This window comes from Hypoxylon trugodes, assembly GCF_022578975.1.
Source record: "Hypoxylon trugodes strain CBS 135444 unplaced genomic scaffold F4822scaffold_7, whole genome shotgun sequence".
NCBI lineage: Eukaryota > Fungi > Ascomycota > Sordariomycetes > Xylariales > Hypoxylaceae > Hypoxylon > Hypoxylon trugodes.
In genome coordinates, this window is record NW_026250022.1 from 1745045 (window position 1) to 1771968 (window position 26924).

Consider the following 26924-nt stretch of genomic DNA (forward strand, 5'->3'; position numbering starts at 1 on the left):
GACCCAAAATAAGGGGAGGCATTAGGACACTCTCCAAGATTGTATTAGGAATGCGTAGCTTATGCAAGTCACAATTTGTGATTAGCGATCTATGCCTTGTTTTCTGGAGCATCACGGATTTAGCGTTCATCCCGATTGTTCATAGTTGTCCAAGATTTTCTCGCGATCAAGATCGTGCGTGCGCACAGGATTTTTGATTTTCTGCCAGCTGAAGGGCTAGGAATCTTTACGCGGATTGGAGGTTTGGTACATCCCCGGATCTGCTTGGCACTTGCTGCCCCCACAAGAAAGGTAGCTCTAAGCACGTAGCTAAAATGCTAAGGTAGGGGAGGGGGAAGTGTTGTTCTTTTCCCCGAACTTGAAAAAAATAAGTGTACGAAAAATCACGATCTCCAAGTCGCGACGGTGAGGAGAAGGTTGGAGGTCTAAGCGACGCTAGCTGGGAAGACCCCTTACTGATCGTCGCTTGGCGTGGTAGAAGACAAGGGGGAGTTTCTAGGACTTGCGAGAGGGAAATCTATTCATACTAAGGGGCTTAGGGGTTCATAGGATTCTGAGATTTTGATATCAAGCTTCTAGTTGAGTCGACGATGTTCTTTAGAGTATTAAATGATTATGTGCTTGACCTCTTGATGAGCATGACCGTCTTCTCTGAACAGCCTTGAATAAACGGATCCTTAACCCACCCGATGGACTTGAGTAAAACAACGCCAACGCAACAAAGTCTATTCGTGCCAGGAGCAGGACGGATAAAAAGTCCATAAGTCGATCTAGCCCTCGCTCCAGCGTCCAAGTCTGTCATAGTATTCGCAAGTATCTTCTAGAGTTCCTCAGTTAGATCTATAAGTCATACGAGCTGTAAATCTCTCGTCTGATATTAGGCCGGTTAAGAAAACCTTGGATGCATGATTCTGACGACCATGCACAGGCGGTTAAGCATGCATAGGAATCCACGCCGCCAACCATTGCTGATTCTCGTTCCTAATCCTGGGTGTCGTCTTGAATAATATAGAGTATCAATCCATAAATGTGAGATTGAAAGAGACCGACATGCTTTGACTACATCGTGTACTACTCCAGTGAGCCGTCCTTTGGGGATGGTACGATTCCGTCGTGGGGGGCATTTTGTCACCCCTCTTTAGAAATCGATGGGGGTTGCATCTCTGAGAAGTTCCTGCGAGCTGAAAAAAAAAATCGACGATGATATTCAAAGCTCGGAGTCTAAAGGAGAAGAAAACTGTACTAGTAGTCATCACTAATACAGCAATCGATGGGAAGTACGACGTATTTGCATTGTATTTTCATTGGTGAAATCGCGGAGTATACGGGATTCCTGGCTGTTGTAGCACTGTAACCTCCCATTTTGGAGTCATCGAATAGAACGGTACTACACCTATCACGAAATACTAAAGGGAATGTGTAGACATATTGAAGTCAAACTAATTGATTTCAGTCAGGATTAACATAAACAGATGAGTAGTAGGTATCTTACCTGGCATCGATAATGGATTCGTTTTTTTGATAAGAAAAGAAAATTGACACATACATCATTACAATAAATGGATGAGAAAAAGGAAATTGATATCTTGGTCTAGGATGTAGATGTGTAAATGTTCAATTGAAGATTTGAATGTTCTGTTGGAGGGGAAGATCTAAGCCTCAAGGGAACAGTACACATAGTGTGATAAGCACCGTGTACAATGCAGCTGGGAAAATGACCTTGGAAATCAATACGCAATACGCCCGGTATTTCGGTACTTAGGCACTGGTACCTTGGTACATGGGCATTATCCATCCACCACACATATTTCAAATTCAAGCAATCCCGAGGCTGTTGTGCATAACTCAACGCAGGGTCTGAGTTTAATTGTTTAATTGCTGATGGTTAATGATCCCGGTTAACCCAGTTATCCTGTTATGTATCCTACTACGTGCATGCATACGGTCTGACGGTTTAAACTGTAAACTGTAAAAAAGGAACATTGAAGGGAGATCCACTTCCTGCAACTTGCCAAACCCGCTACGTCCTGTACGTCCTGTACGTCCTGGCTACCTGCTACATCCTGCATCCTGACATCTAAAAACTGGTCAACTTTTTTCAACTCGGCTACCCTTCGTTTAGATATTGGTAATTGTCGTGTATTTGCTCAACAACGCCAAGGCTTCATCATATAGGGGTGCCCCATTCAAGTTTTATGTGTCCAAACTTGGCTCGACGCTAGGTAGAGTCGGTAGAGTGAGCTAGGCTATCGAAGGTCAGGCTAGGGATCGATCCCCAGGGGGCTCGAACATGATGCCTGCTTTTACTACTTCTATCTAGTCCCCTATCCTGTACACCACTCTGAACTTGTTATTACTTTTTTTGAAAAATATGCCTTCTCCTTTGTCTAACTATCCACCATCCCAAAGACGTTTATCCACTCTCTCTTCCCCTTCTTCTCGTCCCGCCACTTTATCTGTTAATAGCGTCTTGGTACCCAATTCTACGAATATCGATCTATCCAATCCTTCATCGGCATCGTCTGCGACTACCAGCTTTAAGGTAGACTGGTCGTCGGACGGTGCCAACCCTTCTTCTACCAACGCCGCAGCCCGCCGTCCCGAAGACATCGAGATGGATTCTATAGCCCCTACCGGTCATCGTCGCCGTCGAAGTACGCTCACCGCCAATCCGAACATACCTCAACCCTCCAATTCGCGAACTTCGCGACCGCGTTCTACCAGCATTAAGAGTCCTGGAGATCTGGAAGCCAAGATATCCGAAGAGGATCAGAGTCGGGACGCGTCAAGATCAGATGATAAGAGCGAAGGCGATTTGTCAGAAGAGGATCTACACGATGACGAAGAAACGGGTTTGACGAAAAAGGATAGGCGGAGGAAACAGGCTAAGCGACGACGAAATACTAGGCTAGACCAAAGGATCGCACGCGACAAAATTACGGACGAGGAACGGAAAGAGGCGGACCAGAATGTAGTCAAGAAGTTGGTTATCAACGCTGTTCTAATTGGGCTTTGGTACCTATTTTCACTTTCGATTTCTTTAGTAAGTTTTATACCCCGTTCCCTCTTTTTACTGCTATATCATGACTATGCGAGATTTCTCTTGCTAACGTATCTCTAACTTGCAGTACAATAAATGGATGTTCGATGCGGGCCAACTCAACTTTGCGTTTCCCTTATTCACCACCGCCATGCACATGCTCGTGCAATTTTCCCTTGCCGGTTTAGTACTATACTTCATACCTTCATTACGGCCTGGCAATTCGCAACACAATTCCGATGCGGGCCGATCGAGACACGAGGCTGAGCCTGAACGTCCGATTATGACCAAAATGTTTTATTTAACAAGAATAGGGCCGTGTGGTGCCGCGACTGGTTTGGATATCGGTTTAGGAAACACGTCCTTGAAATTCATTACGCTTACTTTTTATAGTAGGTCAACAAACTCTTGTGTGGGTTGTAATTCAAGCTAACATACCCGTAGCAATGTGTAAATCTTCATCCTTAGCTTTTGTGCTAATATTCGCTTTTCTCTTTCGACTCGAGTCCCCCACATGGAAATTGGTGGCTATTATCGCAACTATGACGGCAGGTGTAGTGATGATGGTTGCGGGCGAAGTCGAGTTCCAATTGGGAGGTTTCGTGCTCGTCATATCCGCCGCCTTTTTCTCTGGCTTCCGTTGGGGTCTCACACAGATCCTCCTACTACGTAACCCCGCTACTTCGAATCCGTTCTCCAGCATTTTCTTCCTGGCACCGGTCATGTTCCTCACTTTGATGGTTATTGCGGTACCAGTTGAAGGCTTCTTCGAATTAATCGAAGGTCTGAAAGAGTTGGGTAATGAATGGGGTGCTGTCAAGACTCCCCTCATCCTTCTCTTCCCGGGAACCATTGCGTTCTTGATGACGGCTAGTGAATTCGCTCTGTTACAGCGAAGCAGCGTCGTCACTCTTTCTATTGCTGGTATCTTTAAAGAAGTCGTGACTATTTCGGCCGCCGCGTTAGTTTTCGACGACAGACTTACGCCTATCAATATTTCTGGTCTGGTGGTGACTATCAGCGCCATTGCTGCTTACAATTGGATTAAGCTATCTAAGATGCGCAATGATGCTCGGATGGATGTTCATAATCGGACTTATCAACAGGCGCAGTCTGGTTCGTCGAGTGAAGTTGACCGTGGAAGTTCTTCCGACGAGGAAGAAACAGGGCTCCTTGCTCATGACGATGAAAGTGGTGCCGAAGATAATCTGCTCACGACCGACGGCGATATGATACCGAACCCAAGACCATCGAGCTCGACAGAACCCCACCGGACCGAGCGTTCTAGGGAAGACTGATTATCACGTTTTTATTTTCGTTTGTAAAGATTCGCCAACAAAGATAGAATCACGGCTTGTACATCTATATGGAATACGGCATACCTAGAGTCGGTGTCTATGGCAAGGCTGTGAATTTAAAGGAAAACGGGGCCAATGGAACGAATCATCCACCCGTTATCTACGAGACAGGAACCCAAGGCAGCATTAGGAGCATTAGCAAAAGGAACTTCGGGTCAGGAGGGAGGGTCCATACATATTTATCCGCCACTTAGGACAACCAATTCGATCCGATGGTGCGAGGAACCCAGATGCATAGCGTCTAGAATTTGAAACGGGAGAGAAGGAGTAGAGATAGGCCAGGTCAGTGAATTCCGGCCGAGACAGCAAAGAATAAGAGAACAAATAAGAAAGATACCCCAATTTGCAAATAGAAAAGATATTATATCTATCAGTTTGGAATAAAGCGTATGAGTGATATCAAATTGTGATGTATATTATAAAAATGTCTTATGTTTTTCCATTTGTGTAGGAAATCGGACAGGAGGCAGGTAGTAGGCTATCGTATAGAAGGATATGTAATAACAAGTTGCATTTCATAATCATCAAAGGCTTTTCTTCCATTATTATTTATTAATGGTATGCTTCGCAATGCTAAGACGACGCCTTCCAGTCTTATCTACATATATCCCAGACGCCTAGTACCCAAGTTGAGTACAATAGTACGAGGATCGCGTAGGTATAAACAAGATGCTTAGGGTATATACTCCATTCTCCCATAATCTAGACCCATGATCTTAACCTAGCAACTTCAATCCACCCTTTGTCTTTTGACCCGGCTTATACACGCCACCACCCACGGGTCCTAAATGAGGTTCGAAACTACCCTCACGTTTTCCATTTCCGTTTCCTGAACCGTTACCGCCGCGATTCTTATTTTTGTTCTTGTTGTTTTTGTTCCATCGGCCGTTATTGCGGTTATCTTTGGCGGTGGTGGGTTTGATCTCGGTGGTGCTCTTGCGCACGACGACGGGGTGGCTTTGGATGTATTTGCCGTTCATTTCCTTGGCTGCTTGGAAGAATTCGTCGGGGTCGCTGAAGGATACGAAACCGTAGCCGCGCGATTTGGATGTGACTTTGTCGCGGATGACGCGGGCTTTTTGTAGAGACTTCCATTGGGAGAATGCTTTGTATAGAGATTCATCTGTCGTCTCGCCTGCTAGGTTACCCACGAAGAGTCGTAAGTGTGAGGGATCCCATTCTAGGAGGGTGTCGTCGGTCCATTTCTGTCCACCGCCTGCTCGCACGACCGTCTTTTTCTTTTCGGGGTTCGCTGCTGCAGCGGCAGTTGCGGCTGCAGTGGTGCTTGGCTCTGCAGAATACGTCGTCGTCGACGCGCTGTTACCATATCCTGCACCCCGTCCTGCCCCAGCTCCTGCTCCAGCACCCGTCGGCGCACCACTGTCTTTTGCGGGATCCTTCACGTACGCGCTTTGCCATTGCGCAATCTGCGCTGCCATATCCGGATCGTAGTCATCGTTGGTCTTCGGTTGTCCCGGTGCGGGAAAGGGATTTCTAATCTGGGGAGGGGCCCCGTAAGACGTAGCGCTCGTAGCCGTAGTCACACTTGTAGTCTGCGGTCCGCTGTAGTAGTTTTGTTGGTAACCTCCCTGCTGCCCTGGGTACTGGTACGAAGTCGCGGGTTGCTGGTAACTGCCGCCGCCTATGGAGCCCGGGCGCGAGTAAGGTTGGTACGACGAGGCACCATACTGGGGAGCACTGGCGTAGCTCGGGGCGCTGGAATAGGCCGGGGGTGCGGCGTAGGGGGGGGCGCTGACGGCGCCGGGACTCGGGGTGTGTGTTGCGGACGGCGGCGCGGCTGGGGAGAAGGCTGGTTTGAAACCTGAGACGCGCGATGGTGGCGGTCGCGGTGGGAGGGACGAGGAGCCTGGAGGAGGCGGATAGGACATGATGAACTTTGCTGTGCGCCCGAAAAGATGGTTGTGGTGTGTTTCGGGTGCAACACGTACCTATGAGACTGCGATAGCTAGGTCTCGTTTTCTCCTAATTTCTGAATTGGAGAGTCTGCAACTATTACGTTCTCTTGAACGTGAGTTTGTATTTCGTGATTGTATGCGCGTGCTATTAGACAATAGACAAACGGCTTTTGGTCTGTGAATTGAGCGTGGTTGGTGATGGTCGTGATTGATCGATAGTTGTTATCGACAAGATTCTTTAGAAGTCGAAGCTAAATTCGAAGTCTCCCAAAATTCCATTGGAAGTGGATCCTTCCAACTGTCTTGTGGCGCACAGTATGTGGAGCTTTTCGTCCGTGGCTTTGTACACTTTGTTCCGATAAAACACCGATCTCGGGATACAAATCAATCAATTCGTCTCAATTATTGAGGTTATATCTATAGCTTCTTGATATTCTAGTATTTCAAATTTAGCTATTTTGAAATAGTAAATGCATTGTACTCCCACCAAGAGAGCATATAAACAAACAGTTACATGTATGAATGAAGATTGAATTGTGGCTTGTGACAGATCTGCGTCACAGCTTACATAACTTACGTGGGGGTTTACTCCGAAGTAACAACTCCGTCAATGATACCTAACCGGAACAAATATTTTTATTTCTTTTGCACTTATCATGTTAATCATGAAGATTTATATCTCTACAACATCATCTATTGCGAAGATATAATTTCTCCCTTGCATTATCTCCCGAAGTTTGATCAGATGTCCGAATTGCCAAGACGACAATCCACCTGCATAAGGTCACTAAAACAATAGTTTCGAGGCCCGCGAATCCGTGTAAAGGGCCGACGAAAATCCCCATAATTGGCTCTAGGCTGTTAATTTATCGCCCGGTTCTCTCCATGAGACATTTTATAGCAGCCTCGCGAAGTACTCAAATTCCCTAAGTAAAGTTCCACCGCAGCCACGCTCGGTCTGTTGTTACGCCGCCCACTGGACGCCCCTTAGGCGCTTGCAGCAAATGAGCTTAGTAGGATCATTCACGATGTCCTTTGCCGGTCAGATCTATATTTGAATAATTGGGGGGAAATTTGATATGGCTGAACTAAACAAGCCACGCAATGCTCGCTTGCGTCTTATAAAACACGATAGACTATGGGGGTTAGTCCCTTGCTATAAGTGACTGGGGTTATCTTCATCCGATGTCTCCGTACTCCGACGTTACCAATGTCTCATAATACCTAGGTACCTAATAGTACCTAAGCTAGGTGTTCAGGTTAGCTGTTTAGGTACGCAGTCAGCGGGTTATCTCGCTTTGGAAGCCCCCAACTTCTAATCATTTTAGAGAGCCTAGGACTCATTATAGTGGACTCTCTTGAAGTGAATTGGATTACTCCTAACTCCGTGCACCGAGAACGATGCTCAACGGCGCCCCATAGAAAACAAACTTGACAACCTTGTTGAACCCGGAGAAATCAGGCTGATAAACGGGTTTTTATATGTATAGACGCATATTGCCGAATAATTATATTGCTACCTTCGTTGGTGCCAGCATAATCGTAGTTAGATAGGTTCTAGTAGTTCAGTACTTACAGACCAATGTGGACCCGAACCCATTACCAAACATCACGGTCTAGGTAGGTGGGTGGGTTCTTACGAAACGCCATCATGGCGACACGGGGTTATCTGAATCAACCAAGACTGAAGTGAGGCATCTCCCTGAGTAAGAGAAGGGCAAAAATGGCGTGACGTTTATTTCGTTATTAGTGATTCTGTTCCAAGAAGCATATCAATACTCCTCAATGGGTACTGGTAATGAGTTGTATTTGGTTTGTAATTGGCCTCTTTTATCATATACAATTGGGACCTAGTTTGAGGATCGTAGGTGATAGACAAGGAAGAATTATTATACGAATCAAGAGGAATTGGAGGAATTAGATTGGGTCATTGGTCTGTAACGGATAATGAAAAGAGGAAAGGGCCTGAGTAAGCCCGTGCTTCCCGGCGATTCTTTGGTTGATGATTGATGGGGTTGCAAGTTCCTTAGCCTGGTTAGTCCCTCGTGGTTGGTCGGGAAGGTGTAATAGGTATAGGTACAATTGAATGTATGTAATGTTGCTGGGAGGACGAGGGGGAAGGCGTGGGAAGCTGGGAAGGTATATTTTAATAACAAATTCCCCTCCCCTCCTACCCTTTTTTTCGCTCCTTAGCACTACCCACCAACAAAATCTACCCCTCCATCCACTTTTCTTAACTCCTTCATCATAGAAAAGTAACCGCTCTCCCGCCTTCATCCGCTGGTCGTGCTGATTTCTTTCTATATTTCCCCAATCAATCCATCCCAAAGAAAACCAACCCTCCTATTTTCCGATCGAGCTACCAACATTATCGCAATCATGTCTGGTGCCGTGTAAGTCAAATATCCCTCTCCTCTTACATCGGATGATGATGATTACCCCGCCATTAATCATCGATCACCCCGCCGTCGAATTCTGTACTTCTTGTCTCCCGACCTATATAGCTGAGAAAACTCCTTGGGCCCTATAGGGCTCGTCTTACAAATATAACTAGTTCTTTAGGAGGCCCAAGGCGAGCTTCACCCATTACTTAGTTCCCTACGAACTCGCTCTTTAGCTATCCATTAGAAGTCATGCTAACGATTCCGAAAGCGCTGATTTGGGCCTCATTGGCTTGGCCGTCATGTACGTTACATCCAAACTCCCAATTCCCCCTTCGTTCTCCCTCGATATTCATACCTTCATTATAGGGGTCAGAACTTGATTCTAAACATGGCCGACCATGGCTTCACTATCTGCGCATACAACCGAACTGTCTCCAAGGTCGACCGATTCTTGGCAAACGAGGCCAAGGGCAAGTCTATCGTTGGTGCTCACTCCAACGAGGAGTTCATCTCCAAGCTAAAGAAGCCCCGCCGTGTCATGCTGCTGGTACAAGCTGGCAAGGCTGTCGACGACTGGATCGAGACCCTACTTCCCCTCCTAGAGAAGGGAGATATCATCATTGATGGTGGTAACTCTCACTTCCCCGATTCGAACCGACGAACCCAATACCTCATCACCAAGGGTATCCGATTCGTCGGCTCCGGTGTTTCCGGTGGTGAGGAAGGTGCCCGATATGGTCCTTCCCTGATGCCCGGTGGTAACGAAGAGGCATGGCCCTACGTCAAGGATATTTTCCAGAGCATCGCCGCCAAGAGTGACAACGAGCCGTGTTGTGAATGGGTCGGTGACGAGGGTGCCGGTCACTACGTTAAGATGGTACACAACGGTATTGAGTACGGTGACATGCAACTTATTTGCGAGGTTTGTATCCCTTTCCTACTGTAATAATATCAAGCGCCATTAAAGTTACAGCTGTGCTGATTATAATAGGCCTACGATATCATGAAGCGTGGTCTTGGTCTCTCTAACAAGGAGATCGGAGATGTCTTCGCGAAGTGGAACAAGGGTGTCCTAGATTCGTTCTTGATCGAGATCACCCGCGACATCATGTACTACAACGACGATGACGGAACCGCTCTAGTCGAGAAGATTCTTGACCAGGCTGGCCAGAAGGGTACCGGAAAGTGGACCGCTATTAACGCCTTAGACCTTGGAATGCCTGTCACTCTTATCGCTGAAGCCGTGCTCGCTCGTTGCTTGTCATCTATTAAGGCCGAGCGAACTAAGGCCTCCAAGAAGCTAGAGTACGTCGGTCGCTCGAGCAAGTTCGAGGGCAGCAAGGAGCAATTCCTTGATGACCTTGAGCAAGCTCTATATGCTTCCAAGATTATCTCTTATGCCCAGGGTTTCATGTTGATGCAAGAGGTTTGTTATAATCCGATACTTTTTAACTTCGCTGGGAGATTTCTAACATAATGTTACTAGGCCGCAAAAGAATTCAAGTGGAAGCTCAACAAGCCCTCAATTGCCCTCATGTGGAGAGGTGGTTGCATCATCCGCTCCGTCTTCTTGAAGGACATCACAGCGGCGTACCGAAACAACCCCGACCTTGAGAATTTGTTGTTTGACGATTTCTTCAACAAGGCTATCCACAAGGCTCAGCCAGGCTGGAGAGATGTTGTTGCTAAGGCTGCCGTGCTCGGAATCCCGACACCCGCTTTCTCTACTGCTCTGTCATGGTTCGACGGATACCGCACACAAGATTTACCCGCCAACCTCCTCCAGGCCCAACGTGACTACTTCGGAGCACACACTTTCCAGATTAAGCCTGAGCACGCCAACGCCAAGTACCCCCAGGGTGAATACCACCACGTTAACTGGACCGGCCGGGGTGGAAACGTTTCTGCCTCCACATACCAAGCGTAAAAAACGAATTGTTCATATAAGTGATATGAGCATGTATGCCAACTGTAAGATTGGCAAAGGGGTAAGGCCGTTCTCAATAGAAGGAAAAAGGGATTATTTGAATTATCATGCTATGGATAACATGACATAGCCACATGCATGGTTTAGAAGAACGAAAATAAATAAATGTGAAATAGTTGACCTACCTTAATGTTGACGGGCCTTTTGGAAGAACACATTAGATACCTCTATAGACTTCTTGTTAAAGATCTGCGTGTTGCCATTTAGTGAAGTATGTGGTACCTAGGAACTATGGGGACATATATGTATTGTCAATAGTGTTTCGGGATATATTGAGTAGTAGATATCTTAATTCTTGGGGTCGCTGGCGGTTGGGTTGATGATAATAAGGATCCGGGATGGGATATTGTAGTATCCACTTATCCGGATAGAGCTCATTTCTATAAACGTTTCATCGGTTAAACGATTTATAAAGTGGACCACGTGATGATTGGTCCAAGCTTTTTGCGTAGCGGCTTCCCCAAAGGATAGCTCTTGGGTCGTCGCGCATCTTTCTTCGCGACTTTATTACGACCAAATTTCTAAACTTTCGGCGCGAGCCTCGTCACTACAAATCGCCCGCTGTCCATGCGCCGTGCGATTGAATCCGCCTATCGAGTAATCCATAGAGATACAATCGATCGATCACATGCCCATTTATTTTTAATTGAGTACGGCGATTGCGATAATTAGTTTTCATTTCCTCAATTCACAATGTCGTTGGGAGATCCTAGTTATGGGATCCATAGGGACTTGGTATGATATTTCTTTTCTATCTTCGCGCACGCCGGCGCTTTGCTAATGACACATGCAATTTACTAATGAACATATATCTAGCTCCCGCATGTCCATCTCATTTCAACCTATCGACATCCTATGAAAGCCCGAGTGGAGCCTGTTGAGGTAACCGGCTGGTTGATGCAAGCTCCCAAAATCGCCCGCGACACCGCACCTTTCTTCTGGACCTATCTCGAGCGTCCCGAGAATGGTAATATCTTTTTAACGTGGCAGCCGTTGCAGCAAATGGGTGTGAACTTTGCCAGCGATGGTTATGTCTGGCCTCCTCAGGAGCAATACCTACAGCAGGAAGTAGGCAATGGCGTGGTATGTTTATTTAGCTACTTCCTCTAAATTGACAACTAGATTTATTTTATTAACCTTTATAGGTCCTGGAAATGTACTACCATAAAGCTGGTTTTGCCATAGGAGAGCCGCTCGCACTGCACTCTAGACGTCGTTTCCGTCTTATCCCTCCGAGTGTCCACACCCCGAATGCTCCCCAAGTTGATCCTGGTTTATGGATAGTTCACTACGGTCCCATTGAGAATAACGAGCGCATACCTCAGCAAGTTATCCCGCGAGACCCTCGAAGCAATTCCATTATGGAGACGCGTGCTTATCTTCAACGCTGCGGACAAATCCAACGCAAGGAATTTATCCTCAGCGACCGACCCAATTGGCCACAAATCGGTTGGCCTCGAGAAGCTTCACGACCGCAACCGATGTTCGCTCCCCAACGTGGAGTTCCCCAAGCAATGGCATATCCCCCTCACCCTCCCACCGCCGGTGGACCACCGTCGAAACGCGCCCGGACTGGCCAGGCTGCACAGGGTCAAGTACCTCCTACTATGGCTGCTATTCCCCCGCCCGACAGCGCTTATGACGATGAGGAAGACACCTCTCGCGGCGACATGTTTGATCACCTGACCCCTCGAGAAGTCAGTCTGGCTCGATATCGACAGAACCACGAATGGATGGAAGAGATACTTTCTTCTCCGTACCGGATGGGCCAGATTGGTTTTTCTGACCTTGGTCTTGGCCTTAAAGGCGAACTTTCATCTCTAACTGAGGGAATATTCGAGGCTTACAGCTATGAATCTGCTGAAGAAGTGCCCTCGAAGACTACTACCACTAAAATCGACCCCGATCAAGCCGCCGAGTTTCGCAAGCGAGTAAACGACCGACTTAGTTCTACGCAGGCGGAGATTGAGAAGATGAAAGCAGATCACGCTAAGAAATTAGCGAAGTTTAAGCAAAATTCTCTTCTAACTACTACCGAGAGAGAGTTACGACTAGCCCTGGATGAGCCAGGTGTCGATGCATTACAACTTGAGGGCAAGGTAGAGGAGAGTGAAGACGGTGCAAACCGCTGGCCTTCACGACACAATAAGAAGGTTGACGATATTGTCTCACAGGTTGAAGCGCACCTAGGTCGCCGAGCAGAGGTTATCTACGAATTACGACGAATACAGGATGGTGGTTATCAAGAGCCAGCCCTAGAGCCGGCTCCTCAGCCCGCCTTGGGACCGGGATCGACTACCGGCGGACCCCAGACTGGCAGCGCGAATGGAAGTGCGGCGATGTCTCGACAGCCGTCACACACGGGATCTCAGAACAGCGCATTCATGATGGATTCCGATATTGATATGGGCGGAACTGCAGCTGGACTTCTTGATCAAATGCACACAGGAACAGGTGCATCCTCTACTGGCACCCCGGTGAACAATTTCCCGACACCTCAAGGTCAACCTTCGGCCGTTCATTCCAGCGTTGCGACACCCGCTGGTTTAAATATTCCTTCTCCACGTCAGCCTCCCCAGAGAGACGAGACGGGTGATGTGAAGATGGATGGCACGAGTGCTGCTGAACCGCCGGCTGCGACTGCTCCTGATCAAGGAACAGGGAGTGGAGATTGGGTCGTCGTTCCCAAAGGTGGTGCTGTTCCGGACGGACCTCCGAACCCAACGTCCGATAATAACCCTCCCAAACCAGCAGATACTCTAAGCAAACAAGCTTCTGCTACAGGAACTCCTTCGGCGGGATTTGAGGGCGACCAGAACGACTTCAGTTCACTTGAGGATCTTAACACGGCCGGTGATGCTTTGGCCGGATTCGACGGTACACCAGGCGATCTCGGAGAGGGCCTCGATTTGGAGATGGAAGATTCAGCATTCGGCGATGCTTTCCACGGAGTCGATACTCAGCAAGGAGGTACGCCAGCGGAAGGTAACATGTAGTACATGGGGCTTTCTCGATACCCTTTCTAAATTTTGCTAAAGGGTTGCTGAATTAATGCAATGACGCGGCATCCCGACTGCGTCCGAATGAGCAAGGGAGTAGGTAACGGATAGGGAGTATTAACCACTCTCCAGAGGAATCAAGGAATGTGTTTGCAGGCGTTAGGGAGTCGATTACACTGGCCTACGGTCATGGCCAAATCGTGGAAGGGACTCGACATAAATAGGTTCTCTAATGTACGATTACATTCACAGGCTCGTTTTCCAAGCTGGAGAATAAAGAGATGAGCTGTACGTTGCATTCTATATCGCAGAATTTTAGCTCTAGCTCGCCATCAACTTGGCACTGCTTTTAAAAAATCACGATCACATTCTGAGGTAGAAAATGCTATGGCTTATAATTTGCTAAATAGTTATTTAGGTGTGTTCTTGGTGCAATTGTTGCGATTTTGACCTAGGTTGCGGTGGCACTTCAGGACTCTTCCAAATTTCTATGTCTAAGACCGGAGCCGTCGAATTTTGGCGAGTTAAATCCTACGTGAAGTTGATTTTAGGCTTGCTTGTGTTGGGTGGTAGTGAAGCAGGTTTCACAATGGTCAGGGTTTCGTCTCAAATCCCCAGAGCCAAGACCTTGAAAAGAGAGCATTCTAGACCTCTTTCGCGATAGTTATTCCCTCCAAGTCGGAAAAGAAGCTTAAGTACGAGAGTGGATGCACCCCAGCATCTGCCTAGAAGCCATTTTGGGGTAATTACTACACGGATCTTACTCACTTCCGGACTTGCTAGGGGAAGTCCGTGTTGTTGGGCACGGCTCTTTTTGAGCCGCGTTTCCTGGTATCACATCGTCGGATCATCGTATTTTATTAGGAGATGTAATTGGCTCGTTCGATGTTTCTTCATGCTCCACGGCTTCGTTCGTGCCGACTTGACTAGTTCGCTATGGATGGGACAGTGAAAGGCCTCTGCTTAATTCGTCTCGACTTACTCTGGCCTTCATGCCATAACGCTAAACCTTGGATGTTATCCATCTGATGTCAGTACACATCCCTGACACATGGGTATGGTATCTTTCCTCAAATTTACATCTACTAGTATTACTAAGGCTTGCATACACCCGCTTGTACGTGATCGCCATCATGATGGCTAGCCTTCACAGGGCAGAGGAGCCAAGCAATGTCAAGCCATGAGGCCTCGAGCTCAGACGTTCTCGCCGAAGATCACGGAGAAGTGCGCGAGGGATCATGACATTATGTACATATAGTCTGATCCCATTGTAAATCGCGCTCTTGCTCTTCCCTGACGGTCTTCCCACATTTCTTCCCCAGATCTCATCCTTTCTCTGTGTTTTCATCGCAGTTCCTTTCCTTTCTGGTTTGCGTCTGTTCTCTTCTTCTGCTGTCGTTCCTTACTCTGTTCGTCTGCTGGTCAGTACACACTTTTGAGCAGTCTTTTACGTTCTTTATAATTTTTAATTTGTTTACGGATCCTGGCTGGACCTACTTAATTCGATACTCACGACGTTTTCGAGTGGAGAGGTTGAAGGTCACGGAAAATGAAGCAGTCTCACTTCCTCGCAGCTTTGGCTGTAGTGTTCAGCACCGGAATCTTTGCTAGTCCGATGCCCCAACGAGATCAAGGCTCCCGAGTTGCTAGTAACGACAATGTTAACAGTAACGCCAACAACGATAATAACTCAACAGCGGCATCTTCGGATGGAGGACAGCTTCAGCAGCTCCCGAATGGCAACGAAGGCAAGGGATCCAACGCGAAATCACAAGCGCAGGCCGAGTCCGGTTCTGGATCCGGAGGAGCACCTGCGGGAGGGCTTATACAAATCCCGGGAGCACAAGTGACATCTGGACAATTAGTCGCTCTTCCTGGAGGGGGGGAAACCAGCTCTGTTTCCCAAGCTGCTGCCGTCGAGACTCAGAGCTCGGCCGCCGGTGGTAACAAGGTCGGCAGTACGAGCAGCGCGGCACTTAAATCAATAGGAGTTCAGACGAGTGCGAGCGCAGCTGTCGCGGTCCAGAGTACATCTAGTATCGCCGCACTTGAGACATCGAAGGTGAGGATTCATCTGCACACTTAACTTACATAACTTCACAACTAACTTATTTTAGGCTATTGCCGCAGCGACGTCGGTCAGCTCAGTAGCCGCCGCTGAAAGCATCCAAAGCTTCCAGCAAATCGCTCCGGCTGCATCTTCCTCGGTAGCCGCCAACATCGGTGTCTTGGTGAACTCAAGCGCCTCAGCTACTGCTACTAGTACACCCTTAGTCCAAGGCTTCCAGACTATCAGCGCGGGTGCTGCTAATGCAGTGGCTTCTTCAGCTGTTGCTAATGTGTCGACACCCGCCGTCGCGGCCGTCACTCCAGGTGCTGTGGCGACTTCGCAACTCGCTGGTTTCTCTAATGGTACGGCTGCCACCGCCACGGGCGCAGGTGCAGCCATAGCTGTAGGCTCCGAATCATCCGCTGCACTCGCTGCACTACCTACCGGCGCCGCTGAAGCTTCTGGCTCTTTACAAGCCCTTCCAAATGCTGGCGGCGCAGAAGCGACCGGAAGTTCGCAGTCTGTACCCGCAGCTGGAAACGCTGAAGCCACGGGTACTCTGCAATCTCTACCCGGTGCCTCCGGCGAAGTTGCCGCATCGGAGTCCCTGCAGACCCTTCCTACTTCTGGTGTTTCTAGCGGTGAGTCTTCAAGCTCTAACTCGAACTCGAACTCCGGCTCTGGCTCTGGCTCCGAAGCAAGTGGTGCAGTCGCATCGGGTAGTTCAACCAACGCCCAGGCTCTCCCCGCCGAGACAGCAAGTGGTTTACAGCAGATCCCTAGTGCACAAGCGACTACAGGTTCACTTGATTCACTTCCATCGGGCGTCGCGAGCGCTACGGGAGCTGTGTCGCCGTCGGCTAGTGCGGCGTCGAATGGGACGTTCCCGGCGATTAATATTAGTGCTGGAGTGGCGCGGACGGTTGATATGATGGGTACGGTGGTGGGTGCGGGGTTGGTTGGGGTGTTGACGTTGTTGGTACTGTGAAGAGATGGACGTTGGGCTGAGCAAGGCTGGGTATTGAGATATGTATCCGAATTATTCGCTACTTAGATACTGCCAGGGCGGGTGGTTACTTAGCCAACCTGAACCGCGAAGAAAAATGTAACGTTTTTAAACAGACAAAACCATCTTCCATCCCAACTATACAGTTCAAAGGTCGACCTTTTTGCACCCTCCTACGCCTATTCATCCCCAAATCCTCGACGATGCCACAGATTTCTTCTGATAATGACCTCCCCGGGTTGGTCAACACACCAACGAAGCAAGTCAAATGGGCAAAGAAACTTATTGCAGAACACGTGAACAGCGCTGTAAAGTGTATCGACAAGCCTCCCATGGTCGTGAGGTAGTGCTACAGTTTCGCACGGAGCCACTCGACTTGGATGCGTTCAAGATTGCGAGGGAGGCTTTGGGCCCGGTCGTGCCCGATGCCACAGCTTTAGAGAATGAGGAACTCCTCGGCGAGCGCGTCTGGGCTTATTCCCTCACTCGCCTGCATGGCAACATGTGGGTCCACGGGATTGCCGGCAAAGGTGCCAATGGCCGAATTGCAATCAATAGATCCCTCGATCACTTATTCTCCAAAGGCTGCCTCGCCAACAGCAGCGGCGCGGCTGTTGATGGCAAGATCCGGCCCCATCTGGAGGCTGTTTTGGCATCGCCTTTAGAGGAAGTTCTCCCGTACCGACATCACCTTCAGGGTTTCTTTGGCAAGCTGGAGGAGCTCAAAAAGCTCCCGCTTTGGATCACGCACTATGACCTCAATGAACTGAATGTTCTCATCGACGAGGATTGCCGTGTTACTGGCTTGATTGACTGGGAACTATCCACCCCGCAACCATTCGGAGTTGGCTTCGGTCGTATTCACACCCTCGCTGGTGAGTACACGGGTGGGGAGTTTTGGATGCCTGATGAATTCGAGACTACGGAACGGGGCTTTTAGAACGAGCTGTTTGATGGAATGTCGGAAGATACTCGCGGTATTCAGAAGAAACAAATTTTACTGGTCCAGGACGCGGTCATTCTCGGGACTTTGTTGGATTGCTTCTTCTACGAAAATGGGAAAATCGGCTTTAGTGAAGTTGCTTTAAAGGCTCTTCCAAAGTTTATAACCTACCGGATCCCTTTTGTAAGAGGGGAGGGGACCCCATACCAGGATTAGGGCAGTTTAGCGAACTCAGCTAATGTTCTATTGTGTGCAACCGGTGACATCATCGAGTTAGGGGCCGATGGGGTGTTGACTTTGTTCGTTTGTAAGGGGTTGTTGGATGGGAGATGGTGCTTGGTTCGGTTGGGCTAGGTAGCAAGAAACCATCGATAACCCGTCGACTTATTATTTACTGGATATCGTCAGATACAATTTGAGAGTAATTGAAAGAAGATTCTTTAGGTGGTTGGGTGTAAGCCACATACTCAGTATCTCGCTTAGGGGCACAGACCAACAATAGGATAGTGATAAATTGCCGTAAAAAGAGGTACTTTTTAAATGGCTTGAGAAAAAAACATGTTGAGCTCAGAATGGGGATTCGCAGCAGAACACATAATGACCCTAGAGTGCCTTGCCATAAATGTCATAGGCTAACCCAGGCACATTACAGGAGGGATCGTGAGGTCACCGTGTTTTTGTTGGAGTAACACAGCATATGCAAGAGCCAGAGCCTGCTTCTGGGCAGCAAGAGGGTAAATCAGCCCGTACCATTTGCCCGACCGACACTGCCTCTGCCTCTGCCACCTAACTAAGGCAAATTCTTGGACTGATGCTTTCTATCCTTGAAAAATATGTAGGTATATACTCATCCTCTCAGCTAAATTGGCACTTCGCTGCAGTGTCATAGATAGGCGTATGCGAAATATGCTCACATGAATCGCGATGGCTACCAACAGATTATCGTGGCTAGATGACGCATTTAGGTCCGCGAAAGAAGAATTCAAAAGGAATCTAAGCAATCCAGCCTTATGTGACTTCTCGAAGATCAGTTCAATTAATGATGTACTCGAAGAAGCCAATAGAATACAGAGACAACAGGCCAAGACCAAGACGCTTCGCGCACTAGGCAGGATTCGACCGTTTATAGATGGCCTCAAGGAATATGCGTCCATCATCGAGGTATTCGCACAGGCGAAACCAGAAATTATGAGTCTCCTTTGGGTACGCATAGGTCTACACCGACGAAATTTGCGCTTTTATTGTCTCAAGATCGAGAGGCTGACAATAACCTCATTATGACTTAGGGTCCCCTCAAGTTCATCCTACAAGTAGGATAGTCCTGCAATCTTTAGGAAAACGATGATCGATGATTCTAATTTTATGTCTTTAGGCGTCAAGTTCCGTTATTTCCGCCTTCGACAAAGTGGTGAAAGTATTAGCAGACTTGGGAATGACACTTCCAAGCTTCAAGGAATACGCACAGCTGTTTTCGGAAAAATTTGAGATCCGTCGGGCATTATGTCTATTCTACGAGGACATCCTAGATTTCTATTCCGTTCTATTGAATTTCCTTGCGAACCGTAGTGAGTGACATCGTTAATTGTTCCCACTGTCATTAGTCGCTTGCTTATGCCTAGGTACCTTTCGCGCGTCAGGGCTAAACATATTCCTCGAGTCTTTATGGCCGAAAATTCGTTCTAGTATCTCCAAGGTACAGGAGAATATAGAATCTCACAAGGCTATGATGATGGTGAATGTGACGCTTCAAGATATCGTACAAGCCCACAGAGCCCGAAAAGACGCCCTTGAAGAGTACGAGGCTGCCCAGGCTGCTCGAGAGGAACATACTTACAATGCAATTCATAATAAGCTTAACCCACGGGATTATGACATGGAACTAGCGAGTATCCTCCGGCGAAGTTCTGTGGATTCAGGGAAATGGTTGGAAGATGAACCAGATTTCATGAGATGGCTCAACACTATGGATAGAACCACGAGGTGTGTGTGGCTACATGGAATTCCTGGTTCAGGTGAGCACTATACCCTAAATCACATACAGTCCGTCCGAAAGCACTAATGTTTTATTGGATCGACACTATAGGCAAGACCTTCCTCGTCGGTAATTTGATACGAAGATTGCGGGCCAATGGACAGGGAGTACTCTTCGCATTCTTGTCTCACGACAACCAGAGTGATGGAGATACCGTCAAAGTTTTCCATTCGTTCCTGTTCCAGGTCCTTGAAGATAACGCAGGCTGCCGGCCAGTCCTCAATGAAGCATCTCAGACCAACTCCAGAAAACTTAAAAGTGATTCGGATTTCGTCATGGATTTACTATGCAATGTTCTTCACGGATTGGGTCCTATGTTCATAGTTCTAGATGGGTTGGATGAGCTAAACGAGAGCTCGTGGAAACACCTTCTCTTAGGAATAATGCAGATTAATGATAGGTGCCCGGAGACAAAGTTACTTATAAGTAGTAGGGAAGAACGCGAAATCGCCCTACGATTAGGGGATAAAGCCCTCCCGCTCCGCATAGATCATAACAACTCTGAAGACATAGAAGCGTTCGTTCAACTCGAAAGTGAAAATCTGCTTCTAGAAATCAGAAGCTGGGGCATAGGCGAGCAAAGGTGCCTTAAGGCCAAGGACATGTTAGACACTATTGCAGAGAGAGCTAAAGGGAGGTCTATCTTTTATCATTAGTAATTTATGATACTAACAGATACCAGGAATGTTCATTTACGCTAGATTAGTACTTTCCATGGTCGAAGATCAAGGGACACTCCAAGATATCGAGGCACAAATAGAGGATCTCCCAGATGGGCTTAACGAAGTGTACGTAATAGCCCTATACCACTGTTATGGTTACTATCAAACTAATCGTATCTTGATAAAGTTACGGTCGCCTCCTTGTTAGAATAAAAGAAACCATCGGACGGTCTCTCCAAGCCGTTGTACGCACGATATTACAATGGATCACCTGTGCCCAAAGACCCCTGAGGGAAGAAGAGATGCTACAGATATTGGCCATTGAGCCTGGGCAACTTGATTTCACGAAAGGGCGTAAAGTTTTTCGAGATATTCGTAAGGCATGCGGCCCCATAATCGAAATTGACGACGGAGTGGTTCGATTCGTCCATTTCTCGGCTAGAGAGTGAGAAGTCTATTGAGAAGTGTCTTGTGGGACATATTGTTAACCTAATATAGGTACCTCCTTCACGAACAAAGCGCCAATTTCTTGGATTTATATGAAGCGCACGCATATGCTGCTCTAACCTGCATCACCTACCTGTCTTTCTCATCACTGGATCCACTGTTCTCTTCGTCACTGGATGCGGTAGAAGACCAAATTATAAACGGCGACTATGTCCTATTCGAATATGCGTCCGCTATGTTTCTAGATCATCTAAAGATCTCATTAGAAAATGAGGAAAAGAGTTTGGACAAACGCATCTCCATGGCGCTAAACCATCTCCGAGAAACCCGGGCTGCTCGTTCAATTGATGCGTCAGTGGTCCCAGAACGATTTCTCTTGATGTTCAAAAAATTTTCCGAGGACCCTGCAGTCCAGGACTTCCTATCCGTTGCGGCCCACTCTCATGATAAAGCACAGTTTGGACTACTCGGTATGGAGAGACACTGTCGTTGTAGATGTAGCTAATGATGTTTCTTCCAGAAATTTCGGACTCTTCGATATACGACCCACTCAGGATATTCCTTGCTCGCCGGAGATTCCGACAAAACCTAGAGAAAGTGAGTTGCGAGTCATTGCGACCTCTATACGGAAGACAAATATACCATTGCGACCAGTATTTCTGCCATGCATACCGTACCGGATTTGAGACGGATGCAGACAGGGATCGGCACTTGAGAATTCACCAACGACCAAACAAGTGTCCAAGACCGGATTGTATGTTCACCGAAATAGGATTCCGCAGCACATCGGAACTCCAAAGCCACACTCTTGCCGCCCATTCTTCGGGTATCCCAATAGAGGATGAATCTCACTCGAGCATATCGTTGGCCGAACTACTCGAAGATGAGTACAGTATTCTGAAAGACGCAGTGACGCTTGATAACGAAGAACTTGTTAAGGTACTGCTGAGTAGGGGTGTTGCCGATAGGCGTTATCTGTTCAATGAACTAATCCGTTTCGCCGCGTGGAAAGCATCTTCAGACACACTCTCTCACTTATTAGATTATAACGATAGTTATACCATCACGCCATTGGAACAACTATTAGCATATGCGCTAGAAGGAGAAAACCTTCCAAACATCAAATTATTACTTTCCCGCGGAGCCAACATGACAAGCAGTACATATATCGACTGGAAGGAGTCGGCCACCAAAATCGAGCAAATCCCCGAGAAAAGGGCTGGCATGCATGGGAGCTATACTGGCTACATTCGCGCATTGAGCCTCTGGAATCCCGATACAATGGCTTTCCTAATTAATGAATGCCACGTTAACATGCCCACCCAGATTGACTCTTTGGGAGATATTTTCAAATATCCTGCGATCCTTGCGGCTACTCCTGATGAGGCAAGAAGGCGATTTAGTGCAATAAAGAGGTATATTATCTGGCCTGAAACTTACACCCAAGGTATTCCCAGTGCCGTGTTGGGTGGCAACGTTGTTAGTCTTAGGATTTGTTTGGAAAATGGAGGTGACCCGGATGTGTATTTTACTGGCAGGCACTACGGATACAATGTATTATGTTACTCCGTGAAATTAGGGACTAAACTTGGTGCGGAAGTGGTAAAGGCGCTCTTAGAGTGGGAGGCGGACCCGAACAAAAAGACCCAGACAAAACCGATTAGGAGTGCAAAAGAGTTCGCGGGAATGAAGAAAATTGAAAAGTACTTCGGGATGGGCTGGGAAGATATCGTACACAAGATCCAAGTATTGAAGGAGGATCTTGCTATTGTTTAGTGACATATCATGCCCTTTTAAGTACTACAAGAATAACGGTACTATAGTATGAATCCAATCGACACTGTATAGCTGCTTCTTGGGAATTCTTCTAAACCATCCAGGACACCTTCATGTTAATATTATACATCAAGTAGCATCCCCATATGCCATTCATTTATCCTTAGCACATATTGTACGTCTCATATCCTATGATGGTTAGTTCTGATTCTACAACACCCGAAGCTTGGTAATTTTGGCATAGCTAACCTTTAGCATAGAATCTAACTCATTGTGGCGAGCCTTAGGTTCGTTGAGGGACGATGCTATAAGGTCCATCTTCCACTCTTGTCGTTGTTGAATATACTATCATGTTTGATTAGCAGAGATCCGCCTTATCCTTGGTGAACTAACCTCCTCAATTGAATCCGGGCCAGATACAATATAGCGCGTAGCAAGAACCTCTCTTTCCTGTCCTAAGCGGTGTACACGATCCATAGCCTGCTGTTCTAACAAGGGATTCCACCCAGGCTCCATTAGATGTACACGGGTAGCCACAGTAAGGTCAAGACTGCTTCTATTCAGCTGCATGGCTCGTCTTAGACTTGCTTGGATATTTTGCTTTCTTAACTTACCCAACTGCGGCGCTTCCGAGTGATGCTAGTAATATTGTGCAGTCTGGTTTCGTGCGAAATTCTTCGAGCGCACGCTGCCTCTGCGTCAGACTCATGCTACCATCGAGCCTTTGGTATATGAAATTTTTCGCAGTCAGTGCTTTACCAATGAGAACTAACATGCTAGTCCACGATGAGAACACAACGCTACTTTATAATTAGTATGGAATAAATAGACACTTTATCGAAGATGACCGACCTCTTCATTGGCGACAGACCAGACCCAATTTCAGTCTCGCGGTCGTTGTGTAAGTTTTGGAGCAAAGCGTCTACTTTGGAAGAAGGGCGATAGTTTCTTAATGTGTCTTCGGAATTCACAGTAATCAACCCCACATCTGCTGTTTCTTCCTTTTCAGTAATATCAGGATTACACAACGGGCAGAAACCAGTACTGTTGCAAGTGACTTTGTCGGTTTGGAGACATGCCTGACAGATTTGATGGAAGCAAGATAAAAGATTATCCGATGAATTGTTTCCTTCATCAAGTATTATGTCACATGCTTCGCACCTAGGAAGCATAACGCCTTCACATGCGGAAGCCTGATCGAGCCAGGACCGAAGGCTCTGCGGAAGCAAGTCCCTGCCGTGATTACAGACCTGGCGAAGTCGGAGAATAAATTGAAATGCGTTCATGACTGATCCTCCTAAGTCAAAAGCCAGCGTAAAATGCCTCTTAAGTGAATCATAAAGGAACTTTTCCTCGCGGTTCAAACTAACCGGTTGAATAATTTCATGCCGAGGCGGGAGTTTGAGCTCGGCGTTAAGGGCCTTCTTCGTCCGGCGAAGAGAGATGGATTGGACCAACAGCCTAAGTCGTTCCCACGACCGTTGCTGCCCACTATGAATAGGGGTCAAGAATGTGTTTTTGAAAACACTAGGATTATCAAATGGGCCGACTCTCAGAAATTCGACTAAAGCACCTAGGTCCTCTAAGCGGTTCTGAATTGGCGTACCAGTCAAACACCAACGATGCTTAGCTTTAAGCGCGTTGGCTGCTTCAAAAGCCTTAGAATTACGATTCCTGATCTGGTGCGCTGCAGTTGGTTAGCTATCTGGGCACCTAGGTGACTAGGGTTGGTGGCGATAGCCATCGCATACCTTCATCGAGGACGACGCGATTCCAATTCATGTCGTGGAGGCTCACTCGCGCAGCGCTTTCTAATCCCGCCTGCGCTGATTTCTTTTTCGTCAGTCTAGATTTTAGTGTGTCATATGTAGTAAGGACTATGTCGGCTGTTCTCAATGAATCAGCATCGTTATCCCGTGCTAGGCCATGATATACCCTATAGGTAAGAGTTCCTCTTTTGAAGTGTCTTGGTTGAAGTTAGAATGTTGATCGGCAAATATCGCTATGTTTGTACACACACACCTTTTTATCTGATCTTGCCAGCACGTCAAAGCTATAAATTTTGTATTTAGTAGAGTGGGTGACAGAAGAGGATAGTAGCACTTACTTGTCAAAGGGCACACTATCAGCGTCCCACAAACGCCTCGACGACGTCCCTCTGTCTTGTTTACGGATGTTGCGATAAGGGCCAAAGTTGTCAATGTTTTGCCAAGACCCATTTCCTAAAGATTCTAGATTAGTCAATTCTGGGGTAAAAGGGTAGTAGTCGTTCTCACATCCGCAAGGAGACCACCGAGGCATAACTGCGGCTTTCGGGCTGCGAAGTTTTGGATCACCGTGTTGTAATATCTATGAGGCCATGAGCTAGCAATTCTTGTTAATGATATAGGATTCTTTACCTAAGATGTGATTCTGCGGCCGAGTCTTCAACCCATACAGAGGGGAATTTCGCGTCACGAATAATTCCCAACTCCTTCTCTACCATCATAGAGAGAGCTTTGGTTTGATACCTATATTCTTATTAGTGGTAGCTTTCAATTCTAATATATCTAGATGATTACTCTTTGAGTTTAGTAATGAGAATATCAGAAATAGGGACTCTTGTAAACTCGGTGGGCCCAGTCGCGGAATCAAATAGCTCGGCGACCTTGCTTTTCTTATCTTCGTAAAACGCTGTACCTCGAACCATGGGTGCTTCTGTATATTCTTCAAATACCATGTCTTCGTCTGGATCGAAGAGATACTGGGGATTGTAGTATGGCCGTGAGGCGTCGTATGAATCTGGCTGTTGGAGGAAGTAACCCTGCTCCGAAAGCATGTCGCCGATGGGTTCACCTTGTTCGCGTCGGCCGTACACAATCACTTCAATCCTCTTGGGTGCCCTTATCGATGCCGAGAGCTCTACATTGTGATCCCTAATTAAACCTGACACGACCCGGGATGCGCCCTTACCGAGAAGGCCCGCATATTTTGATTCTATATCTTTGATTGTCACCATGCTTCCATTCACTGCAAGGATTATAGGATTGCTGCCATTTTTCTTAACGAGGTCTTCTCGTACCTGGACCTCCTCTAATAGAAGCTGTTTAGACTATATTAATAGATTGGCTACTTGAAGGAGAAGTGTGTTGCTCACCACGCCAAAGCAACAGTCATATAACGGCCTATTGGGGGTTTTGTTGCTGGTAGCTGGGGTAGCTACGTCTCCCTCTGCTATACTCCGGGGTGTAGAATGCGGGGTCGCAGAGGATATCCCATCTTGATGTTCATCACCTAGTCGCATTCCATCTCCATCGTGGAAAATACTGGCGCTATCGGAATACATAACTCGATCATCGTTTAAGTTGGCATCATAGGCTCCTTGAGTTGGTGTGATGGTAGTTTGGTTTAGAGTTATAGGGAAGGTTTGCGGACCATATTCTGAAAACTGAGAAGATGCCCAACTATCCTGTCCCGGCAGTACGTCTAACGGTGCGAAGTTGAGACCTGGCTCATTGGTGTAGTGATTCTCCAGTCGACTGGAGCAATGAAATTCCTCATATATCTGCATTGTTCCTTGTGCCCCGAAGGGATACTGGTCTACTGGAATCGGTATTTGCCATGATGAATCAGAAAGTTGTGGTTGCGAGAAACTTGTATCGTAGGTGAGCGGGGTGAAATATGTACTCCCGAATGTCGACTTGGAAAATGTTGCGTCTCCGGATCCAATCGTTTGCGGCGAAGATGAAGCAACCGATCCGCCAAAACTAGCAGCTCCAGGAGCGGCGAACGCTGAGGAGCTTGACAACCTGGAGATGCAAGCCTTCTTGAGAGGACCGGCGTTTTCTGCGGTCACATTCTTGTTAGATCCGATCCACTGGTCCGCGGTTTCCCAGGACCGCTTGACGCCTCCGAAACCTAGAGGCTCCATGTCGATATCCTCGGAGCGCCCCAACCAGTTGTCCATCCCACCACACGTTCTCGAGAATCTTGATGTGTAGAGAGTGTCTTACGTAGATAAGGAGCGGGAAGAATTAGTCGAGAAGTCTTAAAAATTGGAAAAGAATTAAGAATTTAACGCAGCCACCAGCGATATTAAATGGGCGTCCCGTAAGGCATTTTTACTATGTACAACTCATCAAAAGTGCATAAGCACAACGAATAAGCTTCAAAGGCGGCTGTGGCAGTGCCGCCAATCCTCTGTGAAAGAATCTTGTTGAAATCATGGCTAGATACTTTGGTCTTTGGATGATTGGTGTAGCTGAGATCTCCTTCAAATCACCTATATCGCATGGGGCTTCGCGATGAGGCTTAAATCATGATAACGATGCTGTAAAATATTGGG

General features: G+C 47.3%; 7 protein-coding genes across 7 annotated transcripts; 5 read left to right on the top strand and 2 right to left on the bottom strand.

The window, feature by feature from the left end:
- Nucleotides 1–2220: 2220 nt before the first annotated feature.
- F4822DRAFT_320324 (triose-phosphate transporter family-domain-containing protein) lies at nt 2221–4726 on the top strand. The gene is made up of 3 exons (XM_051455460.1): nt 2221–3043; nt 3129–3432; nt 3485–4726. The coding sequence occupies exons 1-3, from the start codon at nt 2372–2374 to the stop codon at nt 4336–4338; spliced, it is 1830 nt and encodes a 609-aa protein (XP_051312349.1). The 5' UTR covers nt 2221–2371; the 3' UTR covers nt 4339–4726.
- On the bottom strand, nt 4722–6564 carry F4822DRAFT_320315 (RNA-binding domain-containing protein). Its single transcript, XM_051455459.1, has one exon. The coding sequence runs from the start codon at nt 6285–6287 to the stop codon at nt 5115–5117; it is 1173 nt and encodes a 390-aa protein (XP_051312350.1). The 5' UTR covers nt 6288–6564; the 3' UTR covers nt 4722–5114.
- Nucleotides 6565–8417: 1853 nt separating this feature from the next.
- Nucleotides 8418–11199, top strand: F4822DRAFT_410528 (decarboxylating 6-phosphogluconate dehydrogenase). Its single transcript, XM_051458777.1, has 5 exons — nt 8418–8707; nt 8967–8999; nt 9065–9620; nt 9690–10124; nt 10185–11199. Exons 1-5 carry the CDS (start codon nt 8694–8696, stop codon nt 10623–10625), a joined length of 1479 nt encoding a protein of 492 aa, XP_051312351.1. The 5' UTR covers nt 8418–8693; the 3' UTR covers nt 10626–11199.
- Nucleotides 11200–11201: 2 nt separating this feature from the next.
- Nucleotides 11202–14132, top strand: F4822DRAFT_410533 (DUF1750-domain-containing protein). Its single transcript, XM_051458778.1, has 3 exons — nt 11202–11420; nt 11502–11768; nt 11831–14132. The coding sequence occupies exons 1-3, from the start codon at nt 11379–11381 to the stop codon at nt 13679–13681; spliced, it is 2160 nt and encodes a 719-aa protein (XP_051312352.1). The 5' UTR covers nt 11202–11378; the 3' UTR covers nt 13682–14132.
- A 659-nt stretch (nt 14133–14791) lies between these two features.
- F4822DRAFT_320542 (uncharacterized protein) lies at nt 14792–16865 on the top strand. The gene is made up of 2 exons (XM_051455462.1): nt 14792–15746; nt 15802–16865. Exons 1-2 carry the CDS (start codon nt 15234–15236, stop codon nt 16720–16722), a joined length of 1434 nt encoding a protein of 477 aa, XP_051312353.1. The 5' UTR covers nt 14792–15233; the 3' UTR covers nt 16723–16865.
- A 1742-nt stretch (nt 16866–18607) lies between these two features.
- F4822DRAFT_431452 (uncharacterized protein) lies at nt 18608–22600 on the top strand (the record flags this gene model as incomplete). The annotated part of the gene is made up of 9 exons (XM_051461476.1): nt 18608–18886; nt 18970–18993; nt 19056–19248; nt 19321–19695; nt 19767–20249; nt 20398–20503; nt 20565–20822; nt 20876–21294; nt 21345–22600. The coding sequence occupies 9 exons, from the start codon at nt 18608–18610 to the stop codon at nt 22598–22600; spliced, it is 3393 nt and encodes a 1130-aa protein (XP_051312354.1).
- A 153-nt stretch (nt 22601–22753) lies between these two features.
- Nucleotides 22754–26510, bottom strand: F4822DRAFT_431453 (SNF2 family N-terminal domain-containing protein; the record flags this gene model as incomplete). The annotated part of the gene is made up of 12 exons (XM_051461477.1): nt 22754–22789; nt 22850–22945; nt 22994–23150; nt 23215–23400; nt 23453–24287; nt 24352–24566; nt 24623–24653; nt 24708–24822; nt 24877–24949; nt 25000–25110; nt 25162–25682; nt 25737–26510. 12 exons carry the CDS (start codon nt 26508–26510, stop codon nt 22754–22756), a joined length of 3150 nt encoding a protein of 1049 aa, XP_051312355.1.
- Nucleotides 26511–26924: the final 414 nt, after the last annotated feature.